Raw genomic sequence first — 17,496 nt, 5'->3', positions numbered from 1 at the left:
TGTGGCTGATTTAAACACATGTGAGTATCCAGGTGAGTATTTACCATAAGCCCCAGCGGCCGACACTCCAAAGATAAGCACCCCAACAGCAGCGCATACAACAGACTGACAAGCTTGGCTTTCACCAAACCACTGAGACAGGACAGGTGGACAGGATGGAGGGACAGTTAGGACATTTATAAGACATTACAGCATCAATTTTAAAGAGAAAATGAAGCCATAACAAAGATGTTATATTCATTCACATGTATCCAACTTATGCAATCTCATACAAAGCCTCTGCCACAATTTCTACTGGTACCATTTACTTTTTCGCTAGCACTGTCCAATAGGTAACATTTTATATTGGCTGCTGAGGTTATTGTGAGGGCAGTAGAGTATTTGCACTGAAAAATGCTCTTAATATTTACTCCAAATTATTAACCTACATGGCAAAAAGGAAATGCAGAGATCATGTAAAAGCAGAATTCGTGTCAAGGTTCTTATTGAATTTAATTACACTGTGCAGGTGTTCCTTATGAAGAGGATGGTAAATATATGCTGATAACCACATGTTTTAGATAATAGCTTGGGACCTTTTTGATAACAAACACATTATCTGAAATCACTGACAAGTATACTAAAATACTCATATATTCGCATGTTAAGAAGAATGATTGTCAGTGAATGTATTCTGTTGGTTTTCTTATTAAGACAGAACATGTGATAAAGTATTTCAGAGCTTAAGTTCACACATGATGATCCACGGATATGACAATGTTAACTCTTCAAAGATTCGGGTGGCGATGTCCTTAGCATTCAAGCTGTTGACTCCACCGAACCAGTCAGTTGAGTTTCTTGCCTGAAGAAGATGACTTGGATCTCCATAGAGCCGAGCTGACAGAGGAAAAAGCAAACACAAAACTCAGAAAGCAACTAAAAGCCAATCATCTAAATGTTTGTCACAATCCATTTTGTTCATCGTCTTGCTTGTGTTTCATACCAACAGACTACAGAGCGAGTTAAACAACTGCTACCAAGACCTTTACACAGAACTATGGTTTCAATGCATCTTTTATAGATGACTCTTCTCTGTCATGAGGGAATATCAGAATCAAACATTTAAATGACTTTGTCATACTTATCTTCAAGCTAAAAAATATTGAAGACTTTGATTATCGGGGGTCAATCTAGCAGTAATGTAGTTGGTAAACAGACTAACTCTTACATAGTGCTTTTCTACTCTACTTGAGCACCCTGCCTCCTGAGCTACAGCCATCCCATTGCAAATGTTGTTGTTTTTTTTCATGAGCTTAGAATAGAGGCACAAACATTTTGGCATAAGTATTCTTCAGTAAAACTGGGAGTAGTGAAGTATAAAGCAATAAAAGTCCAAGATGTAAAGAGAGTATAAAGAGCTCCACAGAAACACGTCTACTCTATTCGGTGCTCACTGGCGCCCCCTGTTTTTTACACCTTTGACCCTCTATAGAAACAGGGGAGATTTTACAGTCCCCTGTCTCCTCTTACAGGGTCATCTAGAGACTGCTCCTTGCCTCTTCTCCCATCCTCATATACATGATCAAGAGGCTTCACAACCTGTGGGATTCCCCCACACGGGGTGTCACCCGCTTTCTCAGAGGCGTAGCTGTGTGTGCAATAAAGTTAAAATTCAATGCTCTTCCACATGTGTACCCTTTAAATGACCCAAAAGAGATATTACAAAACAAGTAACCAATATTATAAAACAAAAAGACATTTCCATTACACAAACCATACAGGAAGTCGTGCTCGCTGTCTTTCCTGTCTCTGTGTATATATACTCTGTGGTTTGAAAAAAGAGCCAGTATATGTTGACACTGCTGCAGCTACGATATCTCTCTGGTAGTATGTCCATTTACTTTTCTTACATGTACTTTTTAAATGTAGTGTACTTGTAATCCTCACAAGACCAGCCAACAGGGATTTTTTAAAGCGTGCCTCTTTGTTTGACTTCCTTGTTCACATACTGGCCCTGTGGTTTAAATTAATGTCATTTTAATGTTTGACATGTGTCTCACATAGTAGCTCCATAACCTGATATTTAATCAGTGACATCTTTCTGATGGACAGATGTCTATCTTATTATATATTTACACCCTCTGTTCAAACAGTCTTTCTCTTTCATGAAAGACAAACTCATTTTGCACATTTCATGGTTTCAAGGTGTGAAAATGGCTGGTGGTGCATTCACACTAACCTCAAAGCGAAGTTTTACATTGTGTTACATGCATAAAAACATTTGCTCCTGATAACCAAGCGAATCAGCTAAATTTCAGGCAATAGCTGAATGAAGTTACTGAAACATATTTTCAGAGCTTGCAATGAAACCTGTGATGTTTAGAAGGGATCAGGAAATCTGAGGTAGCAGCAAACAGGTAGAGTCCAGGAATAAAGTTAGAATTCCTTATATTCTTTGTGTGTGTGTGTGTGTGTGTGTGTGTGTGTGTGTGTGTGTGTGTGTGTGTGTGTGCGCGTGCGTGCGTGCGTGCGTGTGTGTGTGTTTATGCACTTGCATTTGTTAGACCTTTACTAGTCTTCAAAAGATAGTATTAATTAACTATAATAGATTTATCTCCATCTCTCCAAATCCCAGGACACAAAACATCAAAAGTAATTTTTCACCCTTCAGTTTGATTCATAGGGGCAGATCTCTGTACATCAAAACAGATGTGAACTTATCACCATATGATAACTGTTACTTTTTAAACTATTATTTCAGGTAAAGAAACATGGCTTCTAGTGGCATCCTTGTTTTCAGTTTCACTGCCCTCTGTGTCACTGCAGTCAAGAGTGGTTGTAAGTTCTTTCATTATTTGAGAACAAGCATGAAAGGTGTGTCCTGCTCATGTCACCCCATCTGTCTTTTTCTACAGGTTTTATAAATGTGGAATGCAAAACTGAAAATGTGGGATTCCACGGCCAACAGTCACTGTTAGAGTGTATCATCCGGACAACAAAAGACGTACATGATCCAATTATACGTGTGGTCAGTTGGAAAAAACTGGCCTCTCCAAAAGATGAAGACGGCCTTCCCTTAGTGGCTTTTGTCAAAGGGAAATTAGAGAAAAAGCCAGGCTACAGGTTTGCTGATCCATCCTGGGACGAGAAAAACATGAATGTATCTCTGCTCATCGCCAAAACCTCAGTAGCAGACGAAGGACTTTACAATTGCATGGTGATCACAGACAGCGGTGATGACAAAGCGGTCACCACCCTTAAAGTTCAAGGTAAAACTGAAACATTTTACAAGGTTTTAGCACAGACTAATTATCTTTTTAAATGAATAATTTATACAAGAAATTAAACCTTTTAACAACTTCAGATGAAATGAAGTTTGATTGGTGACAACTTCTTATTACATGTCAGCTACTATCGCTATCACCAGGTCTGGGCTGGGACATGTCCTGGTATTTTTTAGTCCATTTAAATATCTGCACATATTCTCCACCAGTGCAGAGTGCCTCTTCAAACAGGCTTTAAGCCTGTATGATTACTGGCAAATGATATTGACCCGTCAGTCCACCAGTGGGTATCCCAGATTACCAGTCCAACCCACATCTTTTTAAGGTTTCATGTTCAGTTTATTGACACTGCTATAAAGCCCTGGCTGTCATATGTTCCCCTGCTTGGCAACTGATTGCTCAGTCTGTAGGTAACGGAGCTGCAGCAAGTTTATTGGATTTTCCGGCAGAGTCGGACTGATGCTGGCATGGAACTATAAGTTAACTTTGTGTGTACTGTGTTTCAGTATTAGTATTCATATTAGTTTTCACATTAGTATTCAATGGTATTTACATGCTAGTATTCATATTATTCATATTAGTAGTGTCAATGTAGTATTTCAGCATTATATTTCTGATCAGAGTTATTTCTGCAAGGTATGTTGTTACAGTGCAGGGTTACGATCAGATTTTTTTGTGTTATTTGCCTTTATATTTAGGTTTATGAGCTACTAAATAGTTGAAAGAAACATTTAAATATTTTCTACTTATACATACAGTATTCCATAACCATTTTTCCACTGGCCACTCCATGCGCTTGATCTGTGTCAGCAATAAACCGTGACATCGTCAAATGTCTCTGACAATCGAGCATTACAGGAGAACAGCACTGATAACACATTTCAGAGACAGTGGGATTTTGTGTCCAATATAATAGACAACGCAATGTTCAGTAATACAATGAAATACTGTTCAATAATTTCAGCCACAGTTAAATTCAAGACCATGCTTTAAGTTAAATTTGAAACATGTTGCATAGACATGTATTGGTTAAGGATTTGAACAATCAAATGCCATAATTCATAATTCAACTGTAGAATAGCTTTAAAGTTGAGTTAAAAGGTTTATCTCGAGATAGTCAAACTGAATGCCAGCATATTGACACAGATGGGCTGCAGGATCTTGCCCAAGAGGTAGAAATCCAGCCAGAGACAAGCCCTGCTCCATTACCTACCTTCACTCCCACATGGGGTGGCAGCTGAGGTGAGTTTCTGTTGAGTCTCCTGAGTTCATGTATTATTGTGAGTTAATGAGTGACTTAAATCACACTTTATTTCCTTTCAGAGTTAGCAGTCCATGTGTCTTTCCTTTAAATGTTTAAAACCCACAGACACACCCAGAGTAGTTGCTTTTCTGGTTGGCTTTGTTAGGTGACGGCTGTGTGCGGACAGGGATAGGACCCAAGATGCAGACTCCAGAGAGAAACTTAAACCAAAACAGCTTTAATGCTGAACTCAAACATAACATAACTAGAAAAAGGTCAAAAATAAACTAACACCGGCAGATTGACAAAACACACAGCAAAATAAACGGTAGATCGCGACGCAGACACTAAGAAACACAGGGCTTAAATACACAGAGGGAGCAATCAGGGAATGGGTAACAGGAGGGAAACACAGCTGGGACAAATCAGGCCTAACGAGACAAGGGGAAGCAAAACCAGACACATTAACATCAGACATGGACTTTCAAAGTAAAACAGGAAACATAACACAGACACATGCAGGCACTACAGAGGGAACAGAGATGTGGGACCAGGGCAGACACAAACACTGACTGAACACAGGGATATAGGAACTAAGGATACACAGAGACGTGAACTAGACAGGGGGATACAGGTGATAGGGGAGACAGAGCAACTAAAGAAGACAGAGACATAAACCATAAGACAGAACTCAAAGAAACCAAAGACTAGAAAATATAAATAATATAATAAACTCAAAAACCCTGGGTCAACGACCCAGGCATCCTAACAGGCTTTGGATTGTTGATCGTAGAATGGTTGGTTGCACTGCTGTTCTATAGAAGGTGATTTCTGTTTTTTTTCTTTTTCCAACTTTGTTTTATTGATTTCAACAATGACATACAAAGTTAGCAACAGCAAAGTCAATCTTGATTTCAGAACAGTTGTATGTCCATTATACCCTCCTATAGAAGGTGATTTCAATGTGAGTACAGATCACTTGTTCTTTGTTTTGGTTAAAATGAATTGATGCGTTGTATGTCATTAAATGAACTGCATCTACTGACAGACAAAACCACATGTAGAACTACTGATGTTTTAACAATTCATCCATCCATCCATCACTTATCTGAAATCTGGTTGTTTTGGCATAAGGCTAAGCAAGGTGTTCCCATATACAATGGGCAATATCCCCACTCAGCACTTCTCCTCCCTGACCAAACAAGGCCTGAGCCAAGCGCTGATTTTCCCTTTTGAAGTCACCAGACAAATTCCGAGAACTCCTTTAAGGCTTAAAGCCCTTTACCCTCCCTCCCTGAACTCCTGCCACACATGAGTTTTTGCTTCCACAAAGACTAAACCTGCAGCAAACCTGCAGAAATTCTCCTTTTTTCTTCAGCCTGGTGATTTTCCCCACCAGCCGTGTTCACCCATGGCTCCTCATGTTGGTGCCATGACCAGCATGGTTTCAATTATACAGTTATACACAACAACACCCGAGAGCCACCTCTGCAATGAGCTCAAGACAGAAAATGACTATTATTCAACGCAGAACGATAAACGCATGAACAAAATTAAGCCAACAATAATAAACAAAACTAAACCTATAGAATAACAACAAAAAACAAACAGATCTCAACACCAGTGTTTGGGTTTATCCGTCTACAAGTAATTTAAATTATTTAAAGTCTTTTGCTTGATTTGATTTTCAGAACAGTTTTACATCATGAAATGTTTGACTAGTTCAGTAACACTTTGAGATATATAGCTAAACTCACAAGTGAAAGATTTATGATCTCAAATCTTTTTGACCTTCTTGAAATAAGTGTTTGGAATTTAGCCCCTAAATTCACCAGCTTTACATGCTGCTCATTACCAACGATTGACACTATGGACTAACAAGCCATTTGTGCAACAAACTTTACTGTTTCTTCTGATTTGTCCTTTCAGAAAGTAAAGTTTCACACTGGACATCCACTTTCTTGATCTTGGGAAAACATTTTGTTTTGGTCACATATCATGAACACTTAAAGGTCATCTGGCTCCATTTCAGACACTTACAGTGGGTATCCAGTCACTTTGCATGTCATGAACTTGTTTTTTCATGGTTTTTACATCTCCCTATGGTAAACACTTACATAGTGTTATAAATCTTTAAAGCTGATCAGTAGGGATGGGTACCGGTATCCGGTGCCATTATGGTTCTGACATAAACGGTAGTAACCAGACCGAAAAGCAGTGCACATTTCGGTGCTTTTTTTCCCTGAGATGTCACACACTTTGAATTCTAGCCAATCATTTTACCTTTCCAAGGGTAGTAGGCAGGCCCAGGTACGTACGTTCTTTTAGAGCAGAGCTACAGATTAAAAATGCCCAAGGCGAAGCGGTCAAAAGTCTGGCTGTACTCCACAGCAAAAGATGCAAACTCAGCAGCCTGCAACAAGTGCTTTAAGGTGATACTGTGCAAAGGAGGTAACACCTCGAATCTGATGAAACACCTGGCGACGCATAGCGTTTTTTTAAAAGCCGAGAAATGCGCCGTATTTGATAGCTTGCTGCGAGACCTCACACCGAGCACATCTACTTCGTGTGTCGTGTCTGTTATCGGACCCGGAGTTAGCAGCCGTTCTTCTCTGTGTGACTAGCTTAATGTTGTCTGTGTGTAATTTACATTGAGTAGGCTAACCACGTTATTAAATTAATGCATGTAAGGTGAACTAGCAAACACCGTCGTAGTTACATGCGGCTGTCTTCTTGTTTGATGGCAGATGCTCCCTTCACCCTGGCCAAAAAGGCTAAAATGACCAAAGAAAAAGAGGGAAACAGCTAAACATGAGAGGTTTTTGATTAAAGTTTGTGGTTTTTCTCCATTGTTTAAGCACTGCTTCCAGCCAAGAGTGATACCATATATGCCCTATAGCTGCAGAAAAGGCTAACATTGTTATCTTTTTACAAAAAGAACAGCTAAACATGAGAGGTTTTTGGACAAAGTGTGTGCTCTCCATTCTTTAAGCACCGGTTCGAGCACCGTTTAAGCACCGGCACTGTTTCAAAAGTACCGGTTTGGTACTGGTATCGGATAAAACCTAAACGATACCCATCCCTACTGATCAGTGTGTGATTCCTACAACTGAATCAGAAGATGAAACAGGTGTGTAAAAATAACATTTTGTTTTATTAATGTTTCCATTATTACTCTGTAAGACACTTGTAATAGTAGGCATATACATTTTTAATATCTCTCTGTAATGCCCCCCCCCCCCCTCTGCAGGAAGCACCAGATTCCAGATGCACATACTGAACTGTTATATCAAGGGATGGGAATAAATAAGAATTTAGCAATTCCGATTCCATTATTGATATCACTTAACAATTCTACTTCTTACTGAGATTTCAGGCTGTGTTGAAGAGTAAAAGTGGTCATACCAAAAATAACTTTCAAGATCGATAGAAATGTTTAAACATTTTTTTTTGCTTTGTTTACTGTATTTCCATATACATATATATGTATCTTAGCAAAATATAAAAAAAGACTGATGCAGAACTCAGCACAGTACTGTAACTCTGATCTTAAAGCTATGTAAATTAAAAGATTAACTAAAATAGCCTCACTTCTTTGGCCTTATTATTATCCATGTTGCACTCTACGTAATTCATAATGTGAATGAATGACATGAATTAAAATAATTGATGGTGATCTGATTCTTGTGTTTTTGCTTTTATATTGTTTGACACATTTTAGTCATTTCCTTTTTAAAAAAAAATTTAAATCATTTAATCATCTTTTTTCCTCATCTACACATTTCATTGTATCTGTCTTGTCTCTGACAATGATTAGACATAAACTCCTTTCATACCAGCTTGCACTACCACTTTTTTAAAATAGCCAACAGTCTTGTTTTCTCTTCCTTCACTTATCTAAGAGTAAGTGAAGTACATGTTCTTGTACTTGCTTAAGGACATGTTCATACTTAGAGTGCCCTCTAATGGATATAACTACATGGGCACTTCTTGATGCGTGCTCAATCGTCCAGGTAAATAAGTCCCTTTCTGGCTCTTTCTAATAAAATTCCTTCCGTTCTTTTTAGGATTTCTCGGCTTATGCTGACTTCCACAGTGCTTACAGCTAAACTTTGTGTCATTTGGTTACAGCCAAAAGTAATATAACTCTTTTGTCTTGCATGATGAAACACATCATCACTTCATTTTAACCCTTTACAGCCGATCGGAGCGGGCACGCTCTGTTTTGCGTAACTATTTTTAAATCCCGGTAGCTCTGCAACCACTTAAGCTAGCACAATAATTTTTTTTTGCATATGAAACTGGAGGAGTTGTACTTACATCTTATGCCATCAGCTTGTCCTAGGTCACAGTTTCCTTCCACATATAGCTTTGCAAAAACTGCATAAAAATCACTTGCAGCAACAAAAACATGATATTCCAGAAACACGCTTCGCCGATCCATCAGCTGTTTGTAACACTTCCTATGTCCATCAGCGCGAACTATCACATGACCGCATGACCTGCCCGAAACCGGAAGTGACGTCATTTTGCGGAAATGTAGTTTTTTACGATCGGGCCCTTATGAGCTTGTGTTTTACTTGTTATGTGTTTTAAAAAGTTATGTTTGAGTTTATGACTTTCTGTGTCGTTTCTGGGATGCTTAGGACTCATATTGCACTGCTGGAAATAGTTTATTTTGATGCATATGCTGTTATTTTGCAAATTTGCACTATAATATTTATTTTCGTTTTTCCTGCAGTATATAAAAATTGGTGTATTTCAAAAATAAAACTATGAAGACACTCAAAATAAATTTCCTGTGGTGGGAAACTAGTTTGTGTAACTTTTTTGTATTTACAGTTTTGAGGGATAAGCCTCTTAAATTTCTCTAACTAGAAATATATGTTAAAAAAACAAAAACGATTTTCAATTTTTTTGTAGTTTATTGCACTTTTTTGCAATTTATGTAATTACTATGCACCTAATGCAGACATATTATTAAAGTTTGGGCTATAATGGTTGTATTGATGTATAGCAACTTGAAATGCTCCCAAAAATGGCTCCACAGCATGTAAAAATATAATATAAGCTCTGGCGAACTTGGTTCTATGGTAGGTCTTAAAGGGTTCATTCAGGAAACTGTGCTCGCTGTCTTTCCTGTCTCTGTGTGTATTTATATACTCTGTGGTTTAAAAAAACAAGTCAGTATATGTTGTCACTGCTGCAGACATTCAGGTAGTATGTCCATTTACTTTTCTTACATGTACTTTTCATATTTATATATTTAAGAGTTTATTTTGTGTTTGATTTCCTTGTTTACATAATGACCCTGTGGTTTAAATTAATATAATTTTAATGTTTGGTATGTGTCTCACAGAGTACTTCCAAAAACCTGATATTTAGTCAGTAAGGGTGGGTTTTAAAAATTGCATTGATTTTAGTTTGAATAATGCGATAACGATTGATGAAATCTTGAATTGATTTTTCTGGTCTTCTTTTTCTGGTTCAGTGAATTTTGGAAACTGACTAAAGTTGTTGCTTCATAATGTGAGATGTCTGCTTTCAGCACCCGACGGCACCCACACGGACATGCCGTCAGGTGTAAACGTCACTCATGAGTTGCCTCAGAACTTTGCACAACACTGTAAATCTGAAACTTTTTTCATACCAGCTTGCACTACCACCTTCTTAAAATAGCCAACGATCTTGTTTTCTGTGTCTTGCCTTACTCTTTGGTATTCCTAAGAGAGTAAGTGAAGAGTAAGAGTAAGTGAAGCACATGTTCTTGTACATGTTTTAGGACATGTTCATACTTATAGTGCCCTCTAATGGATATAACTGCATGGGCACTGTTATCCTTATCACTAAACCTATTTTCTTTAAAATTATGAAAATGCTTTTCTACAGAATTTAAACATAGGTGTCATCATGTTCTCAACTCTATGAGATAATCACATGAAAAAAATAACTCATAAGGTTTTACTTACTTTACTTCAGCACAACATCAGTTCCTTGTCTTTAGATTCCAACTTAGCTGGAATCATGTAGTTTATTACATGATTCCATGTTTACCTTTTTTAATCTCTGAGATTGAATGTGCTATGTTAAAGCTCACAGATTTAATGATTTAATAGATTTTGTTAAAAACAAAACAAAACATATACACACCACTTACCCTGTTAGTGTGGGGATGACCACTACTCTGTGGTGTTTGGAATTTTGCAAAACTGAAAAAAAAAACAAAACCCAAAAAACAAATTAAACAGACACAAACTATCTACACATATAAATTAAGGGCTCTTTCTAATAAACACATCATCACTTCATATTAAATCATTCAGGAAACCGTGCTCGCTGTCTTTCCTGTGTGTGTGTGTGTGTGTATATATATATATATGTGTGTGTGTGTGTGTTCTGTGGTTTAAAAAAAAGTCAGTATATGTTGTCACTGCTGTAGACACGATACCACACTACTGACGTTGAAACAACTAGTAGCTCAGCGTTCCAAAATTCAGAAGAAGGAACGGCTAGAGATCGACAAGGTACAACACAAATGCTATGGCAAGGGGGAGCCAGGACGAAGTATCCAGGTCTTGAAACCTGGATACTTCGTAGCTGGTTACCAAGGCTACGTGAAGTACCCTTAGATCAGGGGTGTCAAACTCAAATACACAGTGGGCCAAAATTCAAAACTGGAACAAAGTCGCGGGCTAATGTTAATATTTATTGAAATATATTTATTCCTCCAGATATAAGAATGAATCTTTTCTTATGGACTCAAACACGTTTTGCTGAAAAACTGAATATGGAACAAGCAAAGCTTAATACTAAACAATATATATATTAGCTGTATAATACCAGTAGGCCAGCTCTAATAGTAATTTGGTATGGCTTCGCGGGCCAAATGTAATTAGGCTGCGGGCCAAATTTGGCCCGCGGGCCAGAGTTTGACACCTATGCCTTAGATGATGTGTATGCAGCACTATGGACCACGACCAATACCAAGACTACCCAGCTGATCTACACTATGGCAGCAGTGAACAGTGAGATGCTTGGTTACAAGTTGAACAGCCACAAGGAGCAGTACCCTCCATGGAGAAGGAGACCAGAGGTCAAACTCAAGGTAGAACAGAGGGAGGTTAGCCAGCTATGGGAGCTGCAGAAAGAAGTACAGCAAGCTGTCCATACCTGAGGCCTTGGAAACTGCAAAGCAAAGACTCACAGCCTTGGCTAGCCGCTTGAAAAAGTTTACCAGAGAAATAGAGGTATACTCTCAGTGGCAGGGGAACATTATGAGAACTTTCACTTACTCTTAGGTTTCTGTTTCTGAGTCCATACATATTATGATGACAGGTTTGACCTGACCAGGTTTAATCAAAGAAATTATCCACATCTGCTCATTCTGCTTAAAAGATGGGCAAGATGGGAGGTGAGGTTAGTGAAAGAGCAAGTGTGGAAGTGACACAAGCATAAAGAGGAGTGCTAGCATAGTTAGAGAGTCATTTAACAGTTTTTCTGTTTCACCAGAAGCATCAATATTGTTTAAATGTATGCTTACACACAATTTTCCCTGGTTTGAGTGCAAGAGGACACATAATAATAATGGATACTTTATTGATCCCCATGGGGAAATTACTTGTTTTTCTCTGCATTTGACCCATTCACTCAGTGAAGCAGTGGGCAGCCCACTAAGCAGGCGCCCGGGGAGCAGTGTGTAGGGACGGTACCTTGCTCAGGGGTACCTCAGGGTAGCCGTTAAGTGGATTCGAACCGCCGACCTTCCGATCATGGGGCGACCACTTTACCTACTGAGCTATCCCTGCCCCATAAATAACTTGGGGATTACATCAAGAAGGACATGATGCACCATTAGATACAAAATTCTGCCAAATCCAATATGTAGAGCTACACACTCTCACTTCTCTTGGATAAGAGAGTAGGAAAAGTAGCTTTTACTTTGAATCACTTAAATGCAGTTTGCACCCTGTTGTTTAATTTGTAAAAAAAACCAAAAAAAAACGTCACGGTGGCACGGTGGTTAGCACTGTTGCCGCATAGCAAGAAGGTCCTGAGTTCAATTCCACCATCAGGCCGGGGTCTTTCTGTGTGGAGTTTGCATGTCCTCCCCGTGTTTGCGTGGGTTCCCTCCAGGTACTCCGGCTTCCTCCCACCATCCAAAGACATGCACCTTGTGGGGATAGGTTAATTGGATAATCCAAATTGCCACTAGGTGTGAATGTGCGAGTGAGTGTGAATGGTTGTCTGTCCCTGTGTGTTGGCCCTGCGACAGACTGGCGACCTGTCCAGGGTGTACCCCGCCTCTCGCCCTATGACAGCTGGGATAGGCTCCAGCGCCCCCCGCGACCCTGAAAAGGATAAGCGAATGGATGGATGGAAAAAAAAAAGCAGATCCCTTTGATGTAAAACAGTTGCAAACTGAGCCTGTTAATTTTAACTGTCATTTCAGGTAAATAATCATGGCCTACGGTGGCACTCCTTTATTCATTTTCATTGTCCTCTGCATCAGTGCAGTTAAGATTGATGGTAAGTTTATTCATAATCTGAGAACTTAGTGTGCTCTCTACTCATGTAACGTCACATCTAATTTTACTTTCTGTTTCTACAGATTTTATAAAAGTGGAATGCAAAACTAAAAATGTAGGACACTATGGCCAACAGTCACTGCTGGAGTGTGTCGTTAAAACAGGACAGTTTGTAACTGATCCAAATATTCGTATGGTTGCTTGGAAAAAACTGACCTCTCCAGAAGACGAAGGTGATCTCGTGTTGGGTTTTAATAGAGGGAAATTGGACCAGCCAAAGAGAGGCTACAGGTTTGCTGAACCATCATGGGACGAGAAGAACATGAATGTATCTCTGCTCATCACCAACACTGCAGTGGCAGATGATGGAGATTACAAGTGCATGGTGATTACAGATAGTGGTGATGACAGCATAGTCACTAACCTTGAAGTCCAAGGTAAAACTGACATATATTACAACATTTTAGCACAGACTTATTCAATCAAGATTTTAAATAAGAAATTGAATTACATTTTTTATCACATATAAAGGACTATGGCTATTACATATTATTATTATTATTATTCTTATTTTATTTAATTAAAAACAAAGTGCAGTCTTCATCTTTGTAATTACGTTTTTATTTCTTTAGCCAAATACAGCACACTACACCTGAGAAAATTACTGCTGACAGCTTTTACATATCAGCTATTATAATAATCACATCTTTTAAAGATGTTATTTTATTAATGTCAAGGTGCAATGTTCAGCTCAGTGATTGTGCTTCCCATTTTGTCTCTGCAGCCAGATACAGTATCTTGACTGTATACTCCATCCCTGAGAAAATTGTCCCAAATACAGACAGTACCCTGATCTGTGAGTCTCGTGGAGGCTACCCACAGGGAACAATTCACTGGTTTGATGAAGAGAAACATGACTGGACAGGAAGCTCTGAAATGGAGGTGACACAGTCAGACGATGGTTTGTTTCAACTCACAGGCAGACTCCATTTGTTTAGAGGATCCACTTTCCAGAGGTATACCTGTGTTGTGTTAAATGCCAGTGGAGTCAAAGAGGATGAGATCATATTTGAAATGCCAGCACCACCAAGACTAACACCTCCTTCAGGTATACTTTATTACACAAAATTATGCACCACACGTGATACTTTATATCATATTCCCAGCAAAGATGCCCATGCCCACAGCTGGTAGGTGTGTTCAGCTGTGTGAGCAGGGCAAATCCACACATTCTATGTGGATCTCAAGTGAGTGTGCACATACAGGGTCCAAAGCAGTTTTGCCCTTTGGGGCTCCCAAGAGGGAATTCTGTGGACATCCACAGTTAATGACAGAAACCTATGGGGAGCTCATGAAGAGTAGCTACAGTGAGGAGTTCTTGTGGGGCTCCCCACAGTGCCTCCAGTGCATGGCCCAGGGCTCTGATAGGGGATATTTGCTGGGATATACAATCAAATATGAGAATTCATCTGTAGAATAAGTTTGTATTTGTGTCACATCAGATTGTATTGAACAATAAACTCTAATAGACTTAGAGCTTTTTATTGTCATTGTGCAGTTTCTTGCACAGTGAAATCGGCTAGCTGGACCACAAAGGTGCAAAAGTAAGAAGAAGAGAAACCAATATACAACTAGGGGGGAAAAACAGTAAAGGGTTTACACATTTAAAAAAATATAAATTGTATTTCAATTCTCTTTTTTACGTCTAAAAAAATAAAACAGATGTTTCTGACCAACATCGTATTGAACACTTAAAACAGTCTGGTGTTAAAGGCCAGACCAGACTGGCTAATGCTTGTTGTTTTATAGAAAATTCCCCCACCCGTTCATTAACTATCCCAGGCACTCTCCTCACAATCCTATTATCCGTCACAATACTGCAAGTAATGCCTGCCATTTTGTTTCTTCTTTACTCTCTACTTCTACATGATTATTGTTTCAAAATAAAGGAAATGCTCAATTTGTACATTCCCCTCTGACAGGTAAAGAGACATTGAATGTAGTTTAGTATATTATAACAGGGAGAACTAAAAGACCAACAATTATCATGTATTCTTGTGTTTCCTAATTTTAGAGATTAGCTCACTATTTTTTTCTGTTGTTGGACAAGGTCCAGAGCCAATAGAGATCTGCAAAATAGTTGTCCGTCTGGTGGTAACTGGTTCACTGATGGTAGGATTGCTGTGTGTGCTGTTGTTCTACAGATGGAGAGCTCAACGTGAGTACGCGTTCCTCGTTTCTCTTATCTGATGGATTACACCTGTTTAAATGAACTGTCTTTTTAAGAAGAATCACATATAGAAAATAAATGTAACTATCCAGAATTGTTGATGTTTGAACATATTTAATATTTTAGTTTTTCTGAGAATCAAGACCCACTGTTTAAAAACTCCTTTACAATTTAACTTACCACAAGGTGCTCGCTAGATGTATCCACTGTAACATTGAGAAATGCCACTAATCAACACATTATTCAGCTGTTAATGTTGCTACTCATGAAGGAAAATTCTTACAGGCAAATGCTAAAGTGAAGATGAAAAACCTGTAACACCTTTTTTTCAGGATGGGAAAATGCACTCCTTTTGTTATTTTATTGGATTAAATGAGGCTACTGTAAACTTTAATCAAGTTTAATCAGGTTACTTTTTCAATAATTTTTCTTAATAGGCATCATAAGCTGTCTCATACAGGTGATAAAATACAAGTATAGATATCTACAGTAATTTTTTTTTTTTACCAAATACTGTCTTGTAACTTTTTTTTTCTCTTTTTGACAGAGGTCCAGAAGTGCTCTACTGAACCTCGTACGGGTACGTAAATCTTTGGATATACTGGATTTACTGCTCTTCTACTTCCTTCCTCCAGTATCACACTGAACATTTCCAGTTTTCAAAAGGCCAAGACTTCTGTTTGAGACACTTACAGCAGGATATCCGTCTGTGCTTGTATGTCCTGAACGTCTATATAAGTAAAATCTTAAACAGTGTTTTAAATCATTCCAGTTTACAGACCTGAAGTGAATCTGTAGGCAGGTATGTACATCACAGTAATCTGTCTGTATTTAACACTTGGTTTTAAGACATCATTCAGATTGTGATGTTAAATCTTTCTGTAGATTGCACTTCTCACATGTTTACAGGCCACCATATACTGATAAGAATACCAACATGCATCAAAATATGTATAAGACAAATACATATCAAAAGTCTAATGCCCTAATGCTGTTTCTTTGTCTCTCAGCAGGAGGCACCACACACCAGATGATTATACTGTATCAATTTAATGCAACACTTCCTTATTCGCTATTTGCGCTATTTGTATTTACCTATTGCAAACACAGTGTATAACCAAACATACCCTGTATTACTGCGATTTAGCAGACAACCCATAAGACCTTTATTCACTTAAACTCTGTATATAAAGAATAAAGTCTTGAGCTTAAAAAAACCCATCTTTGAATCAAGCCAAGATCAACGAGGCAGGGAACCGTTACAGCCAAGTCATTTACAAACAATCACACCAGACTAGAAAGTGAAGACTTCTGATTTCACTTGGTTGACTGAGGAAATGTTTGTGTACATATAACACAATCATGTGTTGTCCATACAGTAATTGTATTGCTTTGCAGTTAAACAGCATTTATTTGCAGTTAAACAGCATTTATTCTCACTTCCACTTCTCATGTTTATTATATATTTTGGGGATAGCACCACGTTGTTATGTGGTATGTGTGTAAATCTGTTGTTCCCAACACATACAGACATACAATGATCTTTTTATGGTTTTATAATGCTTTACAAAATATATATTAACGTCACTTAGACAATGATACGGAATACGTAGAACTGTCTAAAGCCTGAATAACTGATGGAACTGTATGTTTGAACTGTGGCTTGACAGAGCAGTCAAGAAATGTTGGCCTTACTGTTATATGATGTACACTTCTCCAAAAGGGCATTAAATGGACTTTCCATCCCCCAGCTCGCTCCCTTCATGGAGGTGTATGGGAAAGACAGGATCTGTGAGAAAAATTCTCAATTCCACCTTAAATGTACAAAGTCTTGATGAAGAGGGTCTCAGGACTGCTTTATGTGAAGCTGAAGCTTTTTGAATGCTCGTCCCACAAAGGCTTCTACAAATCCAAATGACCTTGAAGCACTTACCCAGAACCACCTGTTGCTTCTTAAGACTGCACCATTACTACCACCAGGATGTTTTCAGAAAGATGACATATATGCTCACCGCACATGGAAATAAGTCCAATATATGTTGGATTTATTCTGGAAATGTGGATTAAGGAATATCTTCCACAACTGCAACAAAGACAGAAATGGTGCAATCCAAGACGAAACTTCATGCCAGGACACATTGTGTTCATTGTTGATGGTTCAGCACAATGGAATTCCTGGATAACTGGAAAAATTGAAGAGACAATTCAGGACAAAAAAGGATTTGTTCTTAAATA

The 17,496-nt window shown here is 38.5% G+C and overlaps 1 protein-coding gene across 1 annotated transcript; it reads left to right on the top strand.

The window, feature by feature from the left end:
- The first annotated feature begins 12,965 nt into the window (after positions 1-12,965).
- Positions 12,966-17,496, top strand: LOC146572816 (uncharacterized). The gene is made up of 6 exons (XM_085278507.1): positions 12,966-13,032; positions 13,115-13,468; positions 13,747-14,139; positions 15,142-15,249; positions 15,809-15,841; positions 17,013-17,496. The coding sequence occupies exons 1-6, from the start codon at positions 12,966-12,968 to the stop codon at positions 17,054-17,056; spliced, it is 999 nt and encodes a 332-aa protein (XP_085134633.1). The 3' UTR covers positions 17,057-17,496.

This window comes from Mchenga conophoros, linkage group LG6, assembly GCF_057382185.1.
Source record: "Mchenga conophoros isolate Kocher_MC1m ecotype Shallow Benthic linkage group LG6, M_conophoros_male_GT1.1, whole genome shotgun sequence".
Lineage (NCBI taxonomy): Eukaryota > Metazoa > Chordata > Actinopteri > Cichliformes > Cichlidae > Mchenga > Mchenga conophoros.
This window is presented reverse-complemented; position numbering and strand designations above follow the sequence as displayed.